We start from the raw sequence: 20587 nt of genomic DNA, 5'->3' as shown, positions 1-20587 counted from the left end.
CATTTCAACCTTCCTAGGTCACCTTCAGGTTAACCAATAAGACGACCTAGGAAGGTCAAAAGGTTATTCACTGCTTATCAGTAAAAGTGTCAATAGTCATTCCAGCCATTCTAGATACATTCTTGGAAGCTAATAATGTTTATAAACCTGAAGTTACTGTACACCATAGTGTCAACAGAAACATTACTAACTAGAAGTACATTTTTCTAATATGTTTGACAAAAGTTCCTTAAGTGATTTTACACAATATCACTTTTCACTTACCATCTGATAAGTTTAAGACAGCTTTGATTAAATGCATCACAAATGCAGTCATATGTTAGCATGTCATTGCAAAGAATAACAATAATTTGAAAGGTTTTTACTTCTAACTACTTGTAAAAATAATCACACCAGATGCAAACATCAAGCAAGATTTAATAATATGCAGTGCATATGGTTAACAAAAGTAGCTACAGATAACATTTGAACATGTATTCAAAAAGCAACAACTATTACTTACTCTCCACGCTCTGGCAAATTCAATAGATTTGATAGCTGTTGTGTTGGAAGTACCTGTTGTCACTCGAAATGATGCAGCCAGTTCAAATTGTCAACTGATAGAACAAGGATCTATGTGAAATGCACAGCAGGTTTTAAACATAGCTAAAAATCACACAAAATAACATACATGAGTGCCAGCAATGAATGGATCCTACTCACTGTTTTATGGTAAGCTTAACCTCACATTTCAGTGTGTCTAAACATATTCTAATTACTCTGCACAAATGTGCACTTAGTTTGCAGAATGGTACAGCTGACTGTAAGGTAAACAAACAACATTTTACACAACACACAGTATTGTATGAGTATATGAAAGAATTATACTTTTTTGGTAATATTAATAAAGATTATTTTGTTACTTATGGACGTTACAATTTCAATGTTTTTTCGTAGAAAAAATCAGATGTAAGAGAACAACACGATGTTAGAACATAATTAAACACTTGAAATCAGTAAACCATTTCATTCTCTCAGCTCGCTGCTCACACATCTTAACTAAAATAATGCACTACATAAACATTTAATGAATTTTTTCATACATCTTTCATTAGCAACGTCAAAGGAACAACAAACTGACTGACCAAAACACGAATCCATATACTCACTTACAATACTGTAAACATGCGAATTTATGAAACACAAATTGATAATTACTAAATTAATTCAGAAAATATGGGAAATTACATCTAATTTCAAATTCTGAGACAAAACAACATGAATAAATACCTTTCCCTTGGCATTTCCAGTATAAACATATTTTCCACGTCTATCAAAAGCAGCAACTATGTTGACATCAGACTACAAAAACATACACATATATTTTACTCTACTAAAAATCTACAAAACAAAATAAAAACATAAGTTTACAGAATTGAATAACAGCATTTAATAAAGAACAAAAAATTATGAAAAATCATAAATTATTTTAATAAAACACATGTAAAATGAAGTTTCAGGCTGCTCAGAATACTTTTAATGAATGTTATTCAACCAAACAGTTAAAATATTGTGTTTATCTGACAGTAATATTTTGAGTACATGTCCATTGTAATTCAATATTAGAAAAGACTTGTGGAATTTACAAAAAAAATTATTGTACTTTAAAAGCAGCTTTAACCATTTCCGAGGCCAAAGCACACCGTTTAGATGTTGAATACACATCTGCACACCAGATATCAAAATCTAACTCAAAATAACAAAAATCTAACTATTTCAAAATTGTTAATGCAAAGACGTTTTATGAATCATACTGTGTTAATTTGGTGACATTTCATACAATGTAAAAAACAGATTATAAGTTATATATGTCAACATAAAGTAAACAAGGTGGTTAAGTGATTTACAAATTTGTGAGAAAATGAAAAGTCACAGCTACTGCTGAAAAGAGTATTAAAATTTTGAAAAACAATCACAGATCTGGCAATTCTGTATAATCTCTTTAAATATTATTTTCTTTTCTGAAAATGTTTTCATCTTAAATTACATCTTCTATGACAAGACATGTTAACATTATTGTCAAATTTATCATATTCAAACAGTACACATAAACAACTATTTATTGAAAATAAACTATACTTGTCAGACATAAGTTGATTTCCACCAAGAATATTGTAAGTAAATATACCTGATTTGATGCCCTCTTTATTTATGGGTGGAAGAGATGGCTGTGACAATCATTTAACCAGAATATTAACAGAAGTATGCTAATGAAAATCAATTACATTGAAACTAACTGAATGCATAAAATGAAACATTCTGATTAACAAAAATAATTATAAGTTCTATGAAAGAAAGTGTTTTTAATGTTTTGTTTCAATACAGTGTCTCACAACAAAGTTTTTAGACAAACAACTACAGAAAACTAAAGTTATATGAATTTTAAGTTTAGCAACTTGTATTTAGGTTACAAGTAATTTGGTTACATATGCCTATGATAAAAGAAATTAGTGAGAATCTCTGCAATGAGATTAAGACTTTAGCTGTAAATGAAATCATAATTATGTGTAGTTTTAATTTCACACATAAAATGGGAAATGCTAGAGTCAAACTATCAGGGAAAAAGGTTTTTGGAAGCTATTTGGTATGACTTTCTTCACAAATTAGTTAAGGAACCTACAAGTACTAATACTGTTTTAGATTTACTGTTAACTTCAAACATAGAAATGATTGAGAGTGTGGGAAAAGGGAAACACGTGGGTGCAAGTGATTATTGCTCCATTAGGTTTGATGTTTTGCTGCATATGGAGATGAGGATTACAGTGTAGTTTTGGTACATCTGCATTTTCAGAAAGCATTTGACAAGGCAACACATAAAAAGCTTGTAAAACAATTATCTCAATATGTGGGGGGATAGGTTAGCAAATTGGACAGAAGAGTGGCTGCATTGAAGAAAGCAGTGTTATTAGAAATGGAGTTCAGTCAAACTGGATTAGTGTCACAAGTGAGGTACCTCAGGCTTCAGTTTTTGGAACTTTGCTCTTTCTGATATACATCAATGACACAAATGAAAGAATTGGCAGATGATATTATTAAGATCTTGAGGTTTGAAGAGGATCCTGCTGATTTACAAAACGATTTAGATCATTTAGCGAGTTGGATAAATAAATGGAAGATGTGTTTTGATTATAATAAATGCAAGGTAATGTAACCAAACCATTGTTATGAAGGACAGATCTTGGTATAATAATAAATCAATCTCTGAAGCCATCTAAGCAGTGTTCTGTTAATTGTGGTAGGGTAAAAAGGATTTTAAGTTGTATCTACTGAAAAATTGAATACAAATATAAAGACGTAATAATTTCATTGTAATGTCACTGGTTCGGCCACATTTGGAATATTGGGTTCCTTAACTTAGAAAAGACCTTGAATTGTTGAAATGAATTCAGAAATGGGTAAATAGAATAGTGCCTGGGATGAAGGGGTTGTCATATGAGGAGAGGATGAGAACTCTTAAATTGTTTTATTTTGATAAAAATGGTTAGAGAACTGGTTGAGGTAGTTAAGATTGTAAAGGAAACTGATGGTGGTGATAGTTTTGTCCCAAAGCTACATGTGATGTGTAAAAGGCTTGATGCCATCCAGTGTTGGAATTGTGATAAAGGAAAAAGGTGAATGACATGAGCATGATATCTAAACAATAAGGAATATTACCTCAAGATCTGCTTGTTGGTAAATTTAGAAACAAATAAAGAAAAATACAGAAACTGAATGCCAAAGAAACAGATTCAAAAATCCAAAAAATTAGAGTTTATTCCATGCAGATTGAGGTTCTTGTAAGTCTAAAAAAACAACAGAGACTATAACAAATATGTACATGTACAGTGCCTGAAATGGAGGGGTTGTCATACGAGCAGAGGTTGAAATTTCTCTTCTCACTTGAGAAAAGCAGAGTTAGGGGGATCTGTTGAAGTGTTTAAGTTTGTGAAGGGAACTGACAGTGTTGATGCAACATCTTTTTTCATATTTAATAATAAAGATAGTTGGGCTATGGGTCACAAATATAGGTTTTAACAATGTAGGAGTCATCTTCAACTACGAAAGTTTCATTTTTTAATCAGGGTGATTGGCCTTTGGATGTTTTAGAGGCAGTGAATTTAAGTGAGTTTATTAAAAGACTTCATAATTATATGAATGATTAGTACTGGCTTTGCGATCTTTTTTAAAGTATTTTAATTTACTTTAAAGGATGAAACAACTGAGAGGAACCAACAGGTCCCATGATGTCCAAAAAATGTTATTTCTACTATTTGTATTAACACTTACAGTTATAAGAAGTCAAAAACATATTTCAGAAAACACATAATTCTTAATCCAATTCAATGCATTAGCCAGTTGTTGAGCTAATTATTTGAGTTTGTATTACATATTATTTATAACTTAGTGATCTAATTAATCAAGACCAGAAGATAATGAAATGTATCGAGACAGTCATACTGATCTATATTATCACACTTCAGGTTTCAAATGGTTCATGCTTTGCTGGATTTTGCATTCAAGCAGATTTATATATGTAACAATGGCTTGTTTGGGTTGAGAAAAGTTTTACATCCCAACATCAACTTCACATGTGAACAGGAAGAAAGCAACCAAATAACTTTTCTTAACCTCAAAATTACGAGAACCGATACACAATTTAATACAGAAATCCACTGAAAAATCACCCATACTGGACTATATATTCCTTGGGACTCAGCACATGAAACATAACACAAACTCAACATACTAAGAAACTAAATAAACACAGCCATAAAACTATGCTCACCAGATAAAATTAACGATGAATTAGACAAAATAAAACAATACTTCATCAACATCAATAAGTTTCCTCCACAAACCATAAAAACATTATACACACACACCTAGACATAAAGCAAAATCAACCAACAAAATTAAATATATCTTACGAATCAAAAAATCACAAAACCGTATACTGCTGCATACCATATATTCCCGACATCAGCAGACAAATAACCAACATTTGGCAAAAACTAGTAACAAAATATGACATTCCAGTTAATACTAAATTTATTCAAAAACCAGGCACAAAAACTGAGGTCTATACTATGTAAAAACTACACTGATCATCATACCAACATTATTTATAAAATACAATGTGATAACTGCCACGACTTCTATATTGGAGAAACAAGTAAATAAATGGAAACCAGATTCAAAGAACACGAAAAGTTACCTTCACACGTTTTCGAACACTGCAAATCAAATAAACACAACATAACCATAGAAAACACTCAAATACTAAATAAAGAATCAAACATAAACAAATGCAAAATTAAAGAAGCCTTACTTATACAACAACTTAAACCCAAAATAAACCAATACAAAGGAACACCTTTATATCTATATTAAAAAATAACATAATAAAGAATAAAATAAATAATATAAAATTATATATTCAAACATCTAAGCCTGCCCTCTACATTCCGACACTCAGTTACACAACCCTTTCAAACATGTGGTCAGCTTCGGTCAGTTACCTCTCACTTTCTTTGTGAACCTGATGATGACCGAAGGAGGTCAAAACGTTGTTCACTACACTACGCAAAATATTTTCTCAACCCAAAAGAGTCATTTTTATATATATATCTCTCTACAAGTGGGTTTTCTCGATATCACTGATTCAAGCAGATTGTTTTAAAACGTAAACTAAAAGAGACAAAAAATATAAACTTTTTGAATTACTAAACCTCAGAACAGAACAGCTGTTTACCTCATCATCCAAAGGAACAACAGAATGACTTCCCTCGACACTGACTAGGACAGCAGCATGTTTCATTGGGCAAACCAAAAACATGTTCCTACAATGCAGTTTTACATAGAAAAAATGTATCAGTATTACGAAAAATGTAAAAAAAACATCTGCTCAAAACAATGAGAAAAAGAAATAATTTATAGCATGGAGCTAACTGCATAAATATAATGGAAAAATCATCAACATTCCTAACGACCATAAGAAAAACATCCCATTACAAAACAATTACAAAATATACCAACATGCACTATTAAAATGGAAGGGTTCTAGATATGTGGATATCAAATATTTGTTTGTTGTTAAACACAAGGCTACACTACAGATTATCTGTAATCTGTCCAAAATGACTATCTAAACCCAATTTCAACATAATAAGCCCTCAAACTTACCTCTGAGCCAACAGGGGACACTTCAAATAGTATTAAAAATTACAACACTTTCTACATGAAAAAATGTAAACATAATGAGTTTCGTATATTGAATGAAACGAGTTGTATATCCACAATGTTCATTTTGTTAGTGACACAAAGAGTATTTTATTGAATGAAATGAGTTGTATATCCACAATGTTCATTTTGTTAGTGACACAAAGAGTATTTTATTGAATGAAATCAGTTGTATATCCACAATGTTCATTTTGTTAGTGACACAAAAGAGTATTTTATTGAATGAAATGAGTTGTATATCCACAATGTTCATTTTGTTAGTGACACAAAGAGTATTTTATTGAATGAAATCAGTTGTATATCCACAATGTTCATTTTGTTAGTGACACAAAGAGTATTTTATTGAATGAAATCAGTTGTATATCCACAATGTTCATTTTGTTAGTGACACAAAGAGTATTTTATTGAATGAAATCAGTTGTATATCCACAATGATCATTTTGTTAGTGACACAAAGAGTATTTTATTGAATGAAATCAGTTGTATATCCACAATGATCATTTTGTTAGTGACACAAAAAATATTTTATTGAACGAAATCAGTTGTATATCCACAATGATCATTTTGTTAGTGACACAAAAAATATTTTATTGAACGAAATGAGTTGTATATCCACAATGTTCATTTTGTTAGTGACACAAAGAGTATTTTATTGAACAAAATGAGTTGTATATCCACAATGTTCATTTTGTTAGTGACACAAAGAGTATTTTATTGAATGAAATCAGTTGTATATCCACAATGTTCATTTTGTTAGTGACACAAAGAGTATTTTATTGAATGAAATCAGTTGTATATCCACAATGTTCATTTTGTTAGTGACACAAAGAGTATTTTATTAAATGAAATCAGTTGTATATCCACAATGTTCATTTTGTTAGTGACACAAAGAGTATTTTATTGAATGAAATCAGTTGTATATCCACAATGTTCATTATGTTAGTGACACAAAGAGTATTTTATTGAATGAAATCAGTTGTATATCCACAATGTTCATTTTGTTAGTGACACAAAGAGTATTTTATTGAATGAAATCAGTTGTATATCCACAATGTTCATTTCGTTAGTGACACAAAGAGTATTTTATTGAATAAAATGAGTTGTATATCCACAATGTTCATTTTGTTAGTGACACAAAGAGTATTTTATTGCATGAAATCAGTTGTATATCCACAATGTTCATTTTGTTAGTGACACAAACGTATTTTATTGAAGGAAATGAGTTATATATCCACAATGTTCATTTCGTTAGTGACACAAAGAGTATTTTATTGAATGAAATGAGTTGTATATCCACAATGTCCATTTTGTTAGTGACACAAAGAGTATTTTATTGAATGAAATCAGTTGTATATCCACAATGATCATTTTGTTAGTGACACAAAAAATATTTTATTGAACGAAATGAGTTGTATATCCACAATGTTCATTTTGTTAGTGACACAAAGAGTATTTTATTGAATGAAATCAGTTGTATATCCACAATGTTCATTTTGTTAGTGACACAAAAGAGTATTTTATTGAATGAAATCAGTTGTATATCCACAATGTTCATTTTGTTAGTGACACAAAGAGTATTTTATTGAATGAAATCAGTTGTATATCCACAATGTTCATTTTGTTAGTGACACAAAGAGTATTTTATTGAATGAAATCAGTTGTATATCCACAATGATCATTTTGTTAGTGACACAAAGAGTATTTTATTAAATGAAATGAGTTGTATATCCACAATGTTCATTTTGTTAGTGACACAAAGAGTATTTTATTAAATGAAATGAGTTGTATATCCACAATGTTCATTTTGTTAGTTACACAAAGAGTATTTTATTGAATGAAATGAGTTGTATATCCACAATGTTCATTTTGTTAGTGACACAAAGAGTATTTTATTGAATGAAATCAGTTGTATATCCACAATGTTCATTTTGTTAGTGACACAAAGAGTATTTTATTGCATGAAATCAGTTGTATATCCACAATGTTCATTTTGTTAGTGACACAAAGAGTATTTTATTGAATGAAATGAGTTGCATATTCACAATGTTCATTTTGTTAGTGACACAAAGAGTATTTATTGAATGAAATGAGTTGTATATCCACAATGTTCATTTTGTTAGTGACACAAAGAGTATTTTATTGAATGAAATGAGTTGAATATCCACAATGTTCATTTTGTTAGTGACACAAAGAGTATTTTATTGAATGAAATGAGTTGCATATCCACAATGTTCATTTTGTTAGTGACAAAAAGAGTATTTTATTGCATGAAATGAGTTGTATATCCACAATGTTCATTTTGTTAGTGACACAAAGAGTATTTTATTGAATGAAATGAGTTGAATATCCACAATGTTCATTTTGTTAGTGACACAGAGTATTTTATTGAATGAAATGAGTTGCATATCCACAATGTTCATTTTGTTAGTGACAAAAAGAGTATTTTATTGCATGAAATGAGTTGTATATCCACAATGTTCATTTTGTTAGTGACACAAAGAGTATTTTATTGAATGAAATGAGTTGTATATCCACAATGTTCATTTTGTTAGTGACACAAAGAGTATTTTATTGAATGAAATCAGTTGTATATCCACAATGTTCATTTTGTTAGTGACACAGTATTTTATTGAATGAAATCAGTTGTATATCCACAATGTTCATTTTGTTAGTGACACAAAGTGTATTTTATTGCATGAAATCAGTTGTATATCCACAATGTTCATTTTGTTAGTGACACAAAGAGTATTTTATTGCATGAAATCAGTTGTATATCCACAATGTTCATTTTGTTAGTGACACAAAGAGTATTTTATTGAATGAAATCAGTTGTATGTCCACAATGTTCATTTTGTTAGTGACACAAAGAATATTTGAAAAATTACCTGAAAATTGTAAATTAAGTTTTACCCATAAATTCAAACATATTAAAGTTATGTATAAAAATATCATCACCAGATAATTATTTTATATTTTATGGTTCAACTGAAGTGTCATCCTAACAGAAAATAAACTAAGTAATATAAATAAAAATGTCTATGAATATTTCAAATATTTAATCATGCCTACAAGTCCTGATAAGAAATGTGTTTACTACAGTGGTTCTTTGTGATATTTGCTAGAAAACTTAAACTTTTTTTTAACTTACAGTTTGAAAAGAATGATGCTGCCCTTTTAAAATTGTCGAGCTTATATTTTAAGAGATAAGTCACATTATTTTTCAAAATTTTAAAAGCATACAAATCAGATTTCTGTTCAATTTTCAATTTTGATCACCGACATTAGGCCCAGCATGGTCAGGTGGGTTAAGGCGTTCAACTGGTAATCTAAGGGCTGCGGGTTCAAATTCCTATTGCACCAAGCATGCTTGCCCTTTTAGCCATGGAGGAATTATAATGTGATGGTCAATCCAACTATTTGTTAGTAAAAGAGTAGCCCAAGAGTTGGTAGTGGGTGCGTGATGACTAGCTGCCTTCCCTCTAGTCTTACACTGCTAAATTAGGGATTGCTAGTGCAAATAGCCCTCGTATAGCTTTGCGCAAAATTGAAAAAAACAAACACTGACATCAAACCTTAAGTTTTTTTTACTTACTCATTCCGTGGATTAAACTGGACTTTCAATATAGGGGATGGAAAGCGATATCTATATTCTGACTCTCCAGTCATGATATCCCATATGCAGACAGTGTTATCTGTAGAAGCACTTAATAGCTTATGTCCACTACGATTCCAGCTGTTAAACAAATACTTCAAGATTTATTTTTATTTAACCACATATAAAAAATATACAGAAGACACCAGAAAAGATTATTAATCAAAAATCACTGTTAAAAGATAATATCCAAAAATATATCACACTGAAATACACAGAAAAGTATTCACTTTTTTAAACATTAATATCAACTCCATTTGGTCAATAAAAACAAAATGGACATTCACATTTTGTACTGAGAGAGTGGTGCTTTTTACAAAAAATATTCTTCATGCCCAAGTAAAAGTATTTTAAAATGTCACTTTATCTTGTTTGAACACTTTAGCTATAAGAGAATTTCATACAAATTGTGATTATATTTGAATATTTTGACTTTTTACAGTATTTTATTTCTTGAAAAAAAAAAATAGCAAAGCAAAAGCTACTATTAAAAAGGTAAAACCAAATGCCAGAATTTTCTAATCAAAATGTCAAATCCCATCCTTGAGTGTTCTGACTAGTTTTCAATGAAAAAACACATTTATACAATACTTGACACGTTACATACCTGGAAAACACAAACTGAGCTGAAGAGGACCACAATACAAGGGCCAAAGATAAAATAACTTGTCTCAACATAATGTGGTAGCACAATACAGTACTTTCTGTACAAATGAAATTCAGAATTTCGTGCTGTGGCAACTGAAGAAGTGTACTCACTGTCCAGGAACAGAATTGTCCCACGGAATTAACAATTTTATAAAACAAAAACTGGTATCAAACAATGCCATTGGTTCTATGTATTTCACCAAGATATTACATGAACAGTAACTTTGATAATGAAATTTGGTTAATAATCTTGTAAATTCTTTATAGAAATGCATTATGTGTTTGAAACTTACTAAAAATACTTTATATTTCCAGAACTTTCTCAAATATCACAAACTATGAGATTATCAAAATGTCTAATGCAAAACAAATACTAATATGCAGGTGAACTCTGTCATGTCTATAAGAATTAAAATATATAACAAGTAATTATTAACCCTCTTTATACATATATTTAGGTAAATTACATGAATTTTTTTTATACATATACACACCTACAGATAATTATGAATTTTTAATACCATGTTTCTCCGATAATAAGACCTACCCATAAAATAAGACCTAGTGTGATTTTTGGGGATAGTTTCAATATAAGCCCTACCATTAAAATAAGTCCTAGTTAAGAGTGGCAGGAAGAGAAAAGAAATAAAAAAAAATAATTAATTTATTAATTAGTTTAATAGTTAGTTAATTAGTTTGTTTAAGTATTAATCAGTTAGTTTAATAGTTTTACTTTATAACTTCATTTTTTTAATATATCAAAATAAGACATCCCCCGAAAATAAGCCCTAGTGTCATATTTTGGAGTGAAAATTAATATAAGCCCTCTCTTATTTTCGGAGAAACACGGTAGTTAAATTCACTGTTTAACTTTCTTATGATCACTGTAATGTTCATGCTTGGTAAAAGTACATCACAGTGTAGAATCATCAGTCTGTAATTACAGCAGATAAAAACAGCTGTACATTGAACATCTAAAGACCCTATACATTTCATTAAGATTATACAAATAATCTCAAATAACAAGAAATGACTGTATTCAATTGATGAAACATTACCTTGTATAAATTTTTGTCATTCATACAGACTATGCTCACATAAATTGTTGAATTACAATCATAATAGAATAGCTGCAGATACTTACCCCATATGTATGATTTACACTATTTTGGTGTATTTTTTTAAATTACACATACACTGTAAACGAGTGTTTTGATTTGTTTTTACCCTGCATGTGCTAAACTGAATTTGGGGTTTTGACTCAGCATCACTAAGCCTGCAATATGTATTTGGTAGACAATATACAAGAGATTCATGATGTCCAGAAACCCACTTGAAGTAAAAAATGTATCTCAGGATGGCTGGTATGGGTATTAACACTTTTACTCATAAAGCAGAGAACATTTCAACCTCCTTAGGTCATCTTCAGGTTAACAACCATACGAGCTATTCTGAGATGCAAGAAAGCATTCATTATTAAGGCTCAAATACAGTATTTACTAATCAAATTGAACAGGTGGACACTACAAAGATTTTTCTGAGCAATGGATGGCAATCTAGATAGTAAAGAACCGATCATTAAGGTCTAGTGGTTGTAAACACTTCATACACTTAGATGCTCGGTACACAAATCAATTGTGAAAGTTGCAAATATGAAAATATATCTGTTCTGTTTAAGATGTACTGGTAACTTTTCTTTACCACATACAGTATGTTTCACATGTAAAGCAACAGCCCACGTGTTTAACTCCTTTGTAATGTTGTAGCCAAGTCAATGTGTATAACAATACAAATAATACATGAAACAGCACTAACAAGAATTTTTAAATTTACCAACTGTTTATTTACAAGTAGCAATAACTTTAATATAACGTAACAGTCTTAATACTAAGTTGTAAATACTATGCTCTACTTTAGAGTTTGATTTTACGGAAAAAGGCAAATGTTATTCAGTGATAACTTTACTTGTAATCACAAGTTAACTGTTTCCCAATGAGCTCGGCATAATATACATAAATTAAGTATTTATACTGTAACTTTTGATGCAATATGTGTACCTTCATAAATGTTTTAGGCTTTTTGAAAAGATAGCAAGTTAAAATAAAATTTTTTAACACAGAACTTTTTACTGAAGATTTGTTTATAAAACTATTGAGTCTGTTTCTAGTCAGAGTACGAACTGATTTTAATGTTGTGATTAAAAATCCATTCTTCATCCAAACAAGCTCAAATATTATTTGTGCAATCAATCTCTAAATCCTCCTAAATACATTTCAGCTGTTTGTTTTCAATTATACTTCATATTTTGTCTGTTATTTTCTTTACCCTAACTCTATGGGGTCTGTAAATTTGACCAATCTTGTAACCATCATAAAAAAATTAACAAACTTTGCTATTTTTGTTCTAGAATGACCACATATTATAACACAAAAATACATACATTTAATATCAATAACTTAAATCTCATAACATTATAAATTTATTATTTTTATTATATTAACCTTCCAGTCATGTTTGGTTAAAATTACATAACTTGTATTGACGAGTTGCATTTGCACTCATGTTACCATATCCAATAATATAAAACTGAACTTTAGTCTTTATAAAGTGACCAATCTTGGCTATGTTACAATGGACTAGTATTTTGTAATATACAGTCACATTTCAATTATTATACATTGTTTATGTATATAAATTATTAAATTCACAAATAAGGTCTTAAATTAATTTTTATTAAAACACAGAAAAGTTAATAAATGTAGCAAACAATTACATCTAATACAGGGTGTTCGGAAAGTCACTGTGCAGTTTTGTAATCATATGTCTGTTCAGTCTATTTCAAGCCAGCAAGTGATAGCGGTGTTTAGAAACAAAATAAGAAGGATCCAAGCCTGTACTGATGCCAATGGGGGTCACTTTCAACATTGTTTATAATTGTCATTCATATTTACCTCCTGTATTCTATATTGAAACATGTCTGTTAATAAATATATAAGTGCACAGTGACTTTCCGAACACCCTGTAGTTACGATAACCTTTGTATTCATTTGCTACTTGCTGTAGGTTGCTAAACCTCACATCTTGAAATAACTAAAAATATCATAAATAACTGTATCAATACCATAAAATTCCACAATAGTTAATCAAGCTTAATAATAAACCTGTCTTTTGTCTAAAACAATATGTAATTTGAGCAGACTAAAGATACAACCTACTTGCTTGAAATCTTGCTTTAAAAGAAGATGGCTTTCAAGCACTTTCAAATCATTGAGAAAGTGTCTACAGGGACTTTCTGAGTTTCTGACTGGCTATTGACATGTCATATATTAAAGTACTTTATATAAGGGACTATTTCCAAAAACAGAAAGAGATAAATGGGGCCACTGTAATTGATTCAGTACGTAAGAAATATCTCAGCATATAGGAAAAATAGAGTTCTTACATTTCAGCTTGACAATATTAGCAATTTGATTCGTACTTCCTAAAGAACTACAAATTTTGTATTTTGACATCACAAACATCTAACTGCAACTAGTGGTGCATTAAAAATATCTTATGACATGCAGAAAAAAAAACTCTGTATTTAAGTGTTTTTCTAATATTTATTTATAAATTAAGAAATCAGTTAATATATAATACAATAATTTGAATTATACTCTATAATTTGATATAAAACGTATTGATGTAAATTCATAGAATAGTAGTTACATTTTGAATGCAAGTCAACAATGCAATGGTCTGTAGTCCATGACCCATTGAGATACGGTTCATATAATTAGATAATTTATTTAACAATTACGTTTGTACTCTCCATATCTAGCTATGGAAAATTATACATTTCATGTACATGCTATAAATTAACATGTAATTGTTTTTATCAGAATTTTGTATGTGAGTATACGGAGCATAGTTTCACAACTGGTTGATGTTGGAAATAGAGCAACACCTTATTTGACCTAATTGTACTGACCTCAGGGAACAAACTGGATGGACATGAGCACTAACTATTTTGGCTATTCCTCTTGTTAGAAAATCCCAAATAACAACACGGCCATCATTGCAACCAACAGCCAGTAGAGTCCCCCCGTTTGTTGAAGGCACAAGTAACAGCCAGACTGATACAGTCTAAGGCTCCATCAAACTCCTGAAAATAAATGTAAAAGTTTCCATTCAAAATTTTTTTGTCAACTTTATAGCAAACTTTTGCAGAAAACTAAATACAGCTTACAAAAATTCTGTACTGTATTATCTTAATAATACAAATAAATGTTTTACAAACAGCAGCGTAAACTGTAAAGACTGTAGTAACAGTTCATTATTCCATGTTTGTATGTTGCCATCAGATACAAGTTTTTTGATGTTTCTGGAATTTGTTGGGGTTTTTTTGTGCTTTATGGAACTACAGATTAGTAATACATTCAAGTACTTTTTGTCTCTTATCACCACACAATCATGTTAATAAAAATTTAAAACAATTTTGTTGCTTGCTCCTTGCCCTGATTTACAATATACACTGGCAAAAGTATGATACCACGACCTCAGTCATAATACGATACTCTATACGAGGTCTGTTCTAAAAATACGCGGACTGACGTCATAAAACAAAATGTACTTTATTTAGAAGTTACAGGTCTGGGACTCCTTCAAAGTACTCTCCTCCCCAACGCACACACTTATCCCAACGGTGTTTCCACTTGTTGAAACAGTCCTGGTACGCTTCTTTTGTAATGTCCTCCAGCTCTTTCGTCGCATTTGCCTTAATCTCGGGAATCGTCTCAAATCTTCTTCCTTTCAAGGGTCTTTTGAGTTTGGGGAACAAGAAAAAATCGCAAGGAGCAAGGTCAGGTGAGTAGGGAGGGTGGGGAAGAACAGTGATCGAGTGTTTGGCCAAAAACTTACGAGTTCTGAGAGCTGAATTTCGCAGCAATGCGGTGCATCTTCAATTTTTCAATCAAAATCTCGTAACAAGATCCAACTGATATCCCACACTCTTCAGCAAGCTCCCTGACAGTTAGACGTCGATTTGCCTGCACCAAGGTGTTGATTTTGTCGACGTGTGGGTCGTCAGTTGACGTGGAAGGACGTCTAGGACGCTCATCATCTTCAATGGACTGTCGACCATTCTTAAAAACGTTCATGCCACTTGAAACATGCCGTACGCTTCATAGCAACATCACCGTAAGCCGTGTTAAGCATAGCTAAAGTTTCAGTCACAGATTTTCCAAGTTTAACACAAAATTTCACAGCAAGTCGTTACTCCTTCAGGTCATTCATTCTGAAATCCGTAAACGAAAAAATTGCACTTCACTTAAAACTGCGTAGCTAATACACAAATGAAGATATCTGCAATCGGGAAATGGCGTCGTAATCAGCTGATCTGTGCGAACCTAGCAACACCAAGTGGATTCCCCTGGAACCAACTGGAGCCGCACAATTCAAACAGTCCGCGTATTTTTTGAACAGCCCTCGTATAACACAACCGTCTTTCAAGAAAAACACAGAAACTGACCAGAAAAGCCACATTCAATTTCTTAAATATTTGTAGACTTCTATGAAAAGAAGGGAGAATCAGAATATAATAACTGAATTATTAACTTTTAGTTTGAGCCTAAAGTAAAGAACAAACTATTACAGATCAATACCACTATTCACAAATTCAGGTTTCCTGTATCAATATGCATCTCAAAACCTTAGTACTGTAATACATCAATGAATCATAACAGGTCTACAATAAATTCTTAACCTTTCAAAAAAATATTTTAAAATTTGTGCAGTTTTCTTTTTTTTTCACTGAAAAGTCCATATTTTTTAATTATGCCTCTCTTAACTTTTCACTTACTAATTTTCTCAACCCGTGACCCCACTGTTGCTAAACAAAATCCATATTGATAAAGCCTATCACATGTTGTTGTATAATTTGTTTTGCACCATTATTATAATTTATTTACCTTTATCTAACGAATGAAACTCAGTGATTTACCATAAGCTAAAATCACTACTTTTGAATACTAGTGAATTTATGTAACTCTTATTTGTGTTGCCCTAAAATCCTAAAAAAAAAAAAGCTCTTTCAGTCAGACGTGATCAGAAAAGTGCAAACAATCACATGGGAAGTTATACTAACACAAAGTGAAACGGTTACATTCATTGTACATTTGCCCTCAAAGCCATGTTAAATAAACACAATCAGACTTAAAAGTTGGCTTTAAAGTATAAACATCATTTACCAAAATAAAAATAGGAGTTAAACAAAATGTCAAATCTAAAATTAATAACAGCGTGGTGTAGTTAAGAAAAACTTACTATTACAAACAGTCTTTTACATAATGAAATAAGATTAGAGAAGATTAGAAAAATTGTCACCCATAAACTCACAATATAATTTGCATGCAACATCACAGTGCTCAAGCAAAATGCAAAGATAAAACGAAGTTGACCACACCTATATCTTCACTTTAGGTCAGCTTAATAACGCTTTTATTTTTACTTATGAGTGCATAAGTAACACCCATAATATAAAGATGTAGGAAAAATATTATAATGCTAATATAAAATACAAATATGTCATATCTCAAAGTAAAACACATTTATCAGAAAGAAAAAAAAAATCTTTATCTTTCATAATGCATGGCTGAAAAAAATTATATTTTGAAACCTTATTTTTTGTTCATTACAAAATTAAGATTTAAAACCATCATGTACACTTTAGAACATTGTTTAAAATTTTTAATTTGAAGACAATGTAAATAATGTGTTTATTCCAAGGTTAAGTTATATGTAATAATAAACAACAGATAAATTCCAGAGATAGTTAATCTTATACTTAAGCAGACTAAATGCTGTAAAGTATTACTGAAATTCTCACCAAAAATTTCAATGATAAAGCTTAATACTTTAAAATTATTATAAGTCCAGTTAGTCACTGTATAGACGAATAACAGCACCTTGGTTTAAATTCAAGTTTTTGTTTAAGAATCATTAATTTCTTACCTCTGGAAAATTCTGGCCAAAAGATTCTGAAATTCAAAAACATCAAAATATTCATTGTACTGCTGAAAACAAACTATACTTTATAAAACATGTTATTTTATTTGATTATGTGTGAACTCACAGTGCTTATTAACATGATACATATATAATTATCTAACTTCATACTAATACAACTTCTAAATCTATCAACATGAGATTTCTTAGAACATATTTTTGCTTGCTTGCTTGATTAATCAAATTCAGAGCTTCAGTAAGATTTGCTTGTTGAAAATTCCAAAGCTACACAATGATCTGCTTATTACGATATAAAAAAAAACAATTTTAGCCTCAAAAGTCCATTGGCTTAGCATTGAGCCACTAAAAAAGTAAAATAAAAATATATACTTCAGATTGATGTGAATAATTAACATTACAATTTTAATTCCAACAGAAATTCTTTACAGAAGTCATTTCAATACAACTTCAAACAATGAACACAAAACTAGGTTTATACACATTAATGAATAAATATTGAAACAATTTAATTTTGATTTACTATGAGAAGCTTCATATTTTGAAACATTGAAAACATAACAATGTCACCAAAGTAACAATATGTGTGGATTTTACTAAAATATGAAGCTTTTCACAAGCATTTTGAATCTCTTTATGTATCATGCAAAAAATAATGCATCTTTTATCTTCAATATCACACTGCAGAAAAAAGCCATGTTTGTAGTTTATGTCTCAAACACTCAACTTATAAACACACTTACCCCTTAAAGTTAAGCTACTATCCTAGATATTTGGCAACCTCTGTTAATTATTATTTGTATTCATTGCACTGTTACATAAATTACTTACTCTTTTGGAGTACATTCATCACACACACAAAAATAGCAGTATTAAGATTTATAACTCAAAATAAACGATAAACTTACACTATTAGCAGTGGTTGTAGGTTTATTAAATGTATTGTAATTATTCTTGGCTATTACTTTCAAAACTAAACTGCACAATAACTCAAAATATCCCTGTTACTTTAAGAATATTTCAACTGAAAAATTTAATACTGTAATTAAGTGATGGCTCAAGGTTTTTCTCCTGAATTTACAAACATTAACAAAAGTAAAATCTATTCAGGTGTCCATACAACAGATATAGATGCAATACTAATTACTTTAATATTTCATTCTATATCTAATTCATCATTTTATACATTTTACATTTTAAAACTTTGCATTCAGAGTGTAATCTTTCTGTACTCTAACAATGGGTACAATTTAAGGTTTCATCAATCATGTCATTTACGTAATTAATCTTGCAATTAGTCTAAATACTAATAAACAATATACATGACAAAGTTTTCAACATTTCTAGGTTTTGTAAAAATTGTGTGCTAATAAAGCAAATTAATTTAATTTGTATTCTGATGAAAATAATTTTTTTTATCCTTTGTTGTTAATTTATTTTAGCAGATTCACTTAAACTTCTAAGTTTAAAAGGCTATAACTTGTATCTACTTACTATTTAAACAACACGCAATTCTAACAGATAAATCTCTCCTGTAACCAAATCTTAAATAAACGCATTTACTTTTCATTAGTACGACAACAACCCCATAAGAATATGAAGTGCTGATGACTATTAGTACTTGTATTAACATAATTATAAAAACTGTATTTATATTATTAATTTCATAATACATTTGGTGTATATTAATTATTACTATTAGGTTCGAACTGTAAAAAAGTAATACATTCTAACAACTCTACAGTGTTCAAGATAATTTATATTTTGAAATTAAGCAGCAAATAAAAACTCTAATGTATTTAAACTTAATTATGATATTCAACAAAAGTAATTGAATTAGGAACTAAACTTTACCGAGCAATTCCAAATTCATGATCCTCTTTCAAACATATCACGCGAACCTATCGCCATCTCGGGTGTAATTGTCTACTGCATAACACTAAATCAGCAATACCAATAAAATGTGATTCATATTTACATCCAAAGACGGTATTATTTTATATGATTTTTATACGATTTAATTCAATATTTGATTTATTTTAAAATACATTTGTTTTATTATATGCTAATATAATTAGCATATATTATATGCCTAATCACGCCAGTTTCTCTAAGAAAAAACAAAAGACTGGAGCACTCATCATCTGACAAAACATATCACTGTAACAGAAGTCGTAACTGCTATTAACAACACAAAAAACAAAGCCCCTGGAGAAGATGGTATTCAAGCTATCCTCCTAAAACAAGGCACTCAGAGATTATACGAACACCTAACAGCGTTATTTAATCTCTTACTATCAGCTGGATATATCCCCGTTTCTTGGAAGGAAGCAATAATATTAATGTTCCAGAAAGAAGGAAAGCCAGCGAATAAACCAAACAACTACCGCCCGATTAGCCTAACCAGTTGTATTGGCAAAGTATTAGAGAGGATAATTAGTAATCGTCTGTCAGTTTACTTAGAAGAAACTTCAAAATTACCAGAAATTCAAAACGGATTTCGAAAAAACCGCCAAACTACAGACCACCTGATTCGACTTACAGAATCAATTACCGACAGCTTCAACAAAAAGAATGCACTGTAGCTTGCTTTCTCGACATTGAGAAAGCATTTGACACAGTGTGGCATAACGGCTTACGACATAAATTGCTTGAAATGGCATTACCCCAGGAAACTATTCGCTGGCTGTCCAACTTCCCGGATAACAGAATGTGTAAAGTAAATGTAAATGGGGCCCACTCAGGGTCCTTTTCATCCGAAGCAGGAGTCCCGCAGGGAGGGGTTGTTAGCCCTATATTATTTATCATGTACGTGAGTAATATGCCTCTGTCGGACCTAAATTTAGGTTATGCATCACAGTTCGCTGACGATGTAGCAGTCTGGAAAAGTGCCCCCACTCCGTCAATAGCAGCAACGAACCTACAACCAGTCCTAAATAACATCGAAGAATACTGCCAGAAATACAGAATCAAAATTAATATTCCAAAAACCCAAGTCATAGTATTCAGCAGACTGAATAAGCTGAA

At 30.5% G+C, this 20587-nt stretch overlaps 1 protein-coding gene across 1 annotated transcript; it reads right to left on the bottom strand.

Annotated features, from left to right (window-relative positions):
- Positions 1-502: 502 nt before the first annotated feature.
- Positions 503-19495, bottom strand: LOC143243741 (retinoblastoma-binding protein 5 homolog; the record flags this gene model as incomplete). Its single annotated transcript, XM_076487377.1, is given in 9 exon segments — positions 503-591; positions 594-612; positions 1270-1341; positions 5771-5858; positions 9851-9991; positions 14529-14641; positions 14643-14702; positions 17549-17574; positions 19415-19495. Coding segments are annotated over 9 exon segments (627 nt in total), but the record flags the coding sequence as incomplete, so codon positions are not given.
- Positions 19496-20587: the final 1092 nt, after the last annotated feature.

This window comes from Tachypleus tridentatus, unplaced genomic scaffold, assembly GCF_004210375.1.
Source record: "Tachypleus tridentatus isolate NWPU-2018 unplaced genomic scaffold, ASM421037v1 tig00692336_pilon, whole genome shotgun sequence".
Taxonomy (NCBI): Eukaryota; Metazoa; Arthropoda; class Merostomata; order Xiphosura; family Limulidae; genus Tachypleus; species Tachypleus tridentatus.
This window is presented reverse-complemented; position numbering and strand designations above follow the sequence as displayed.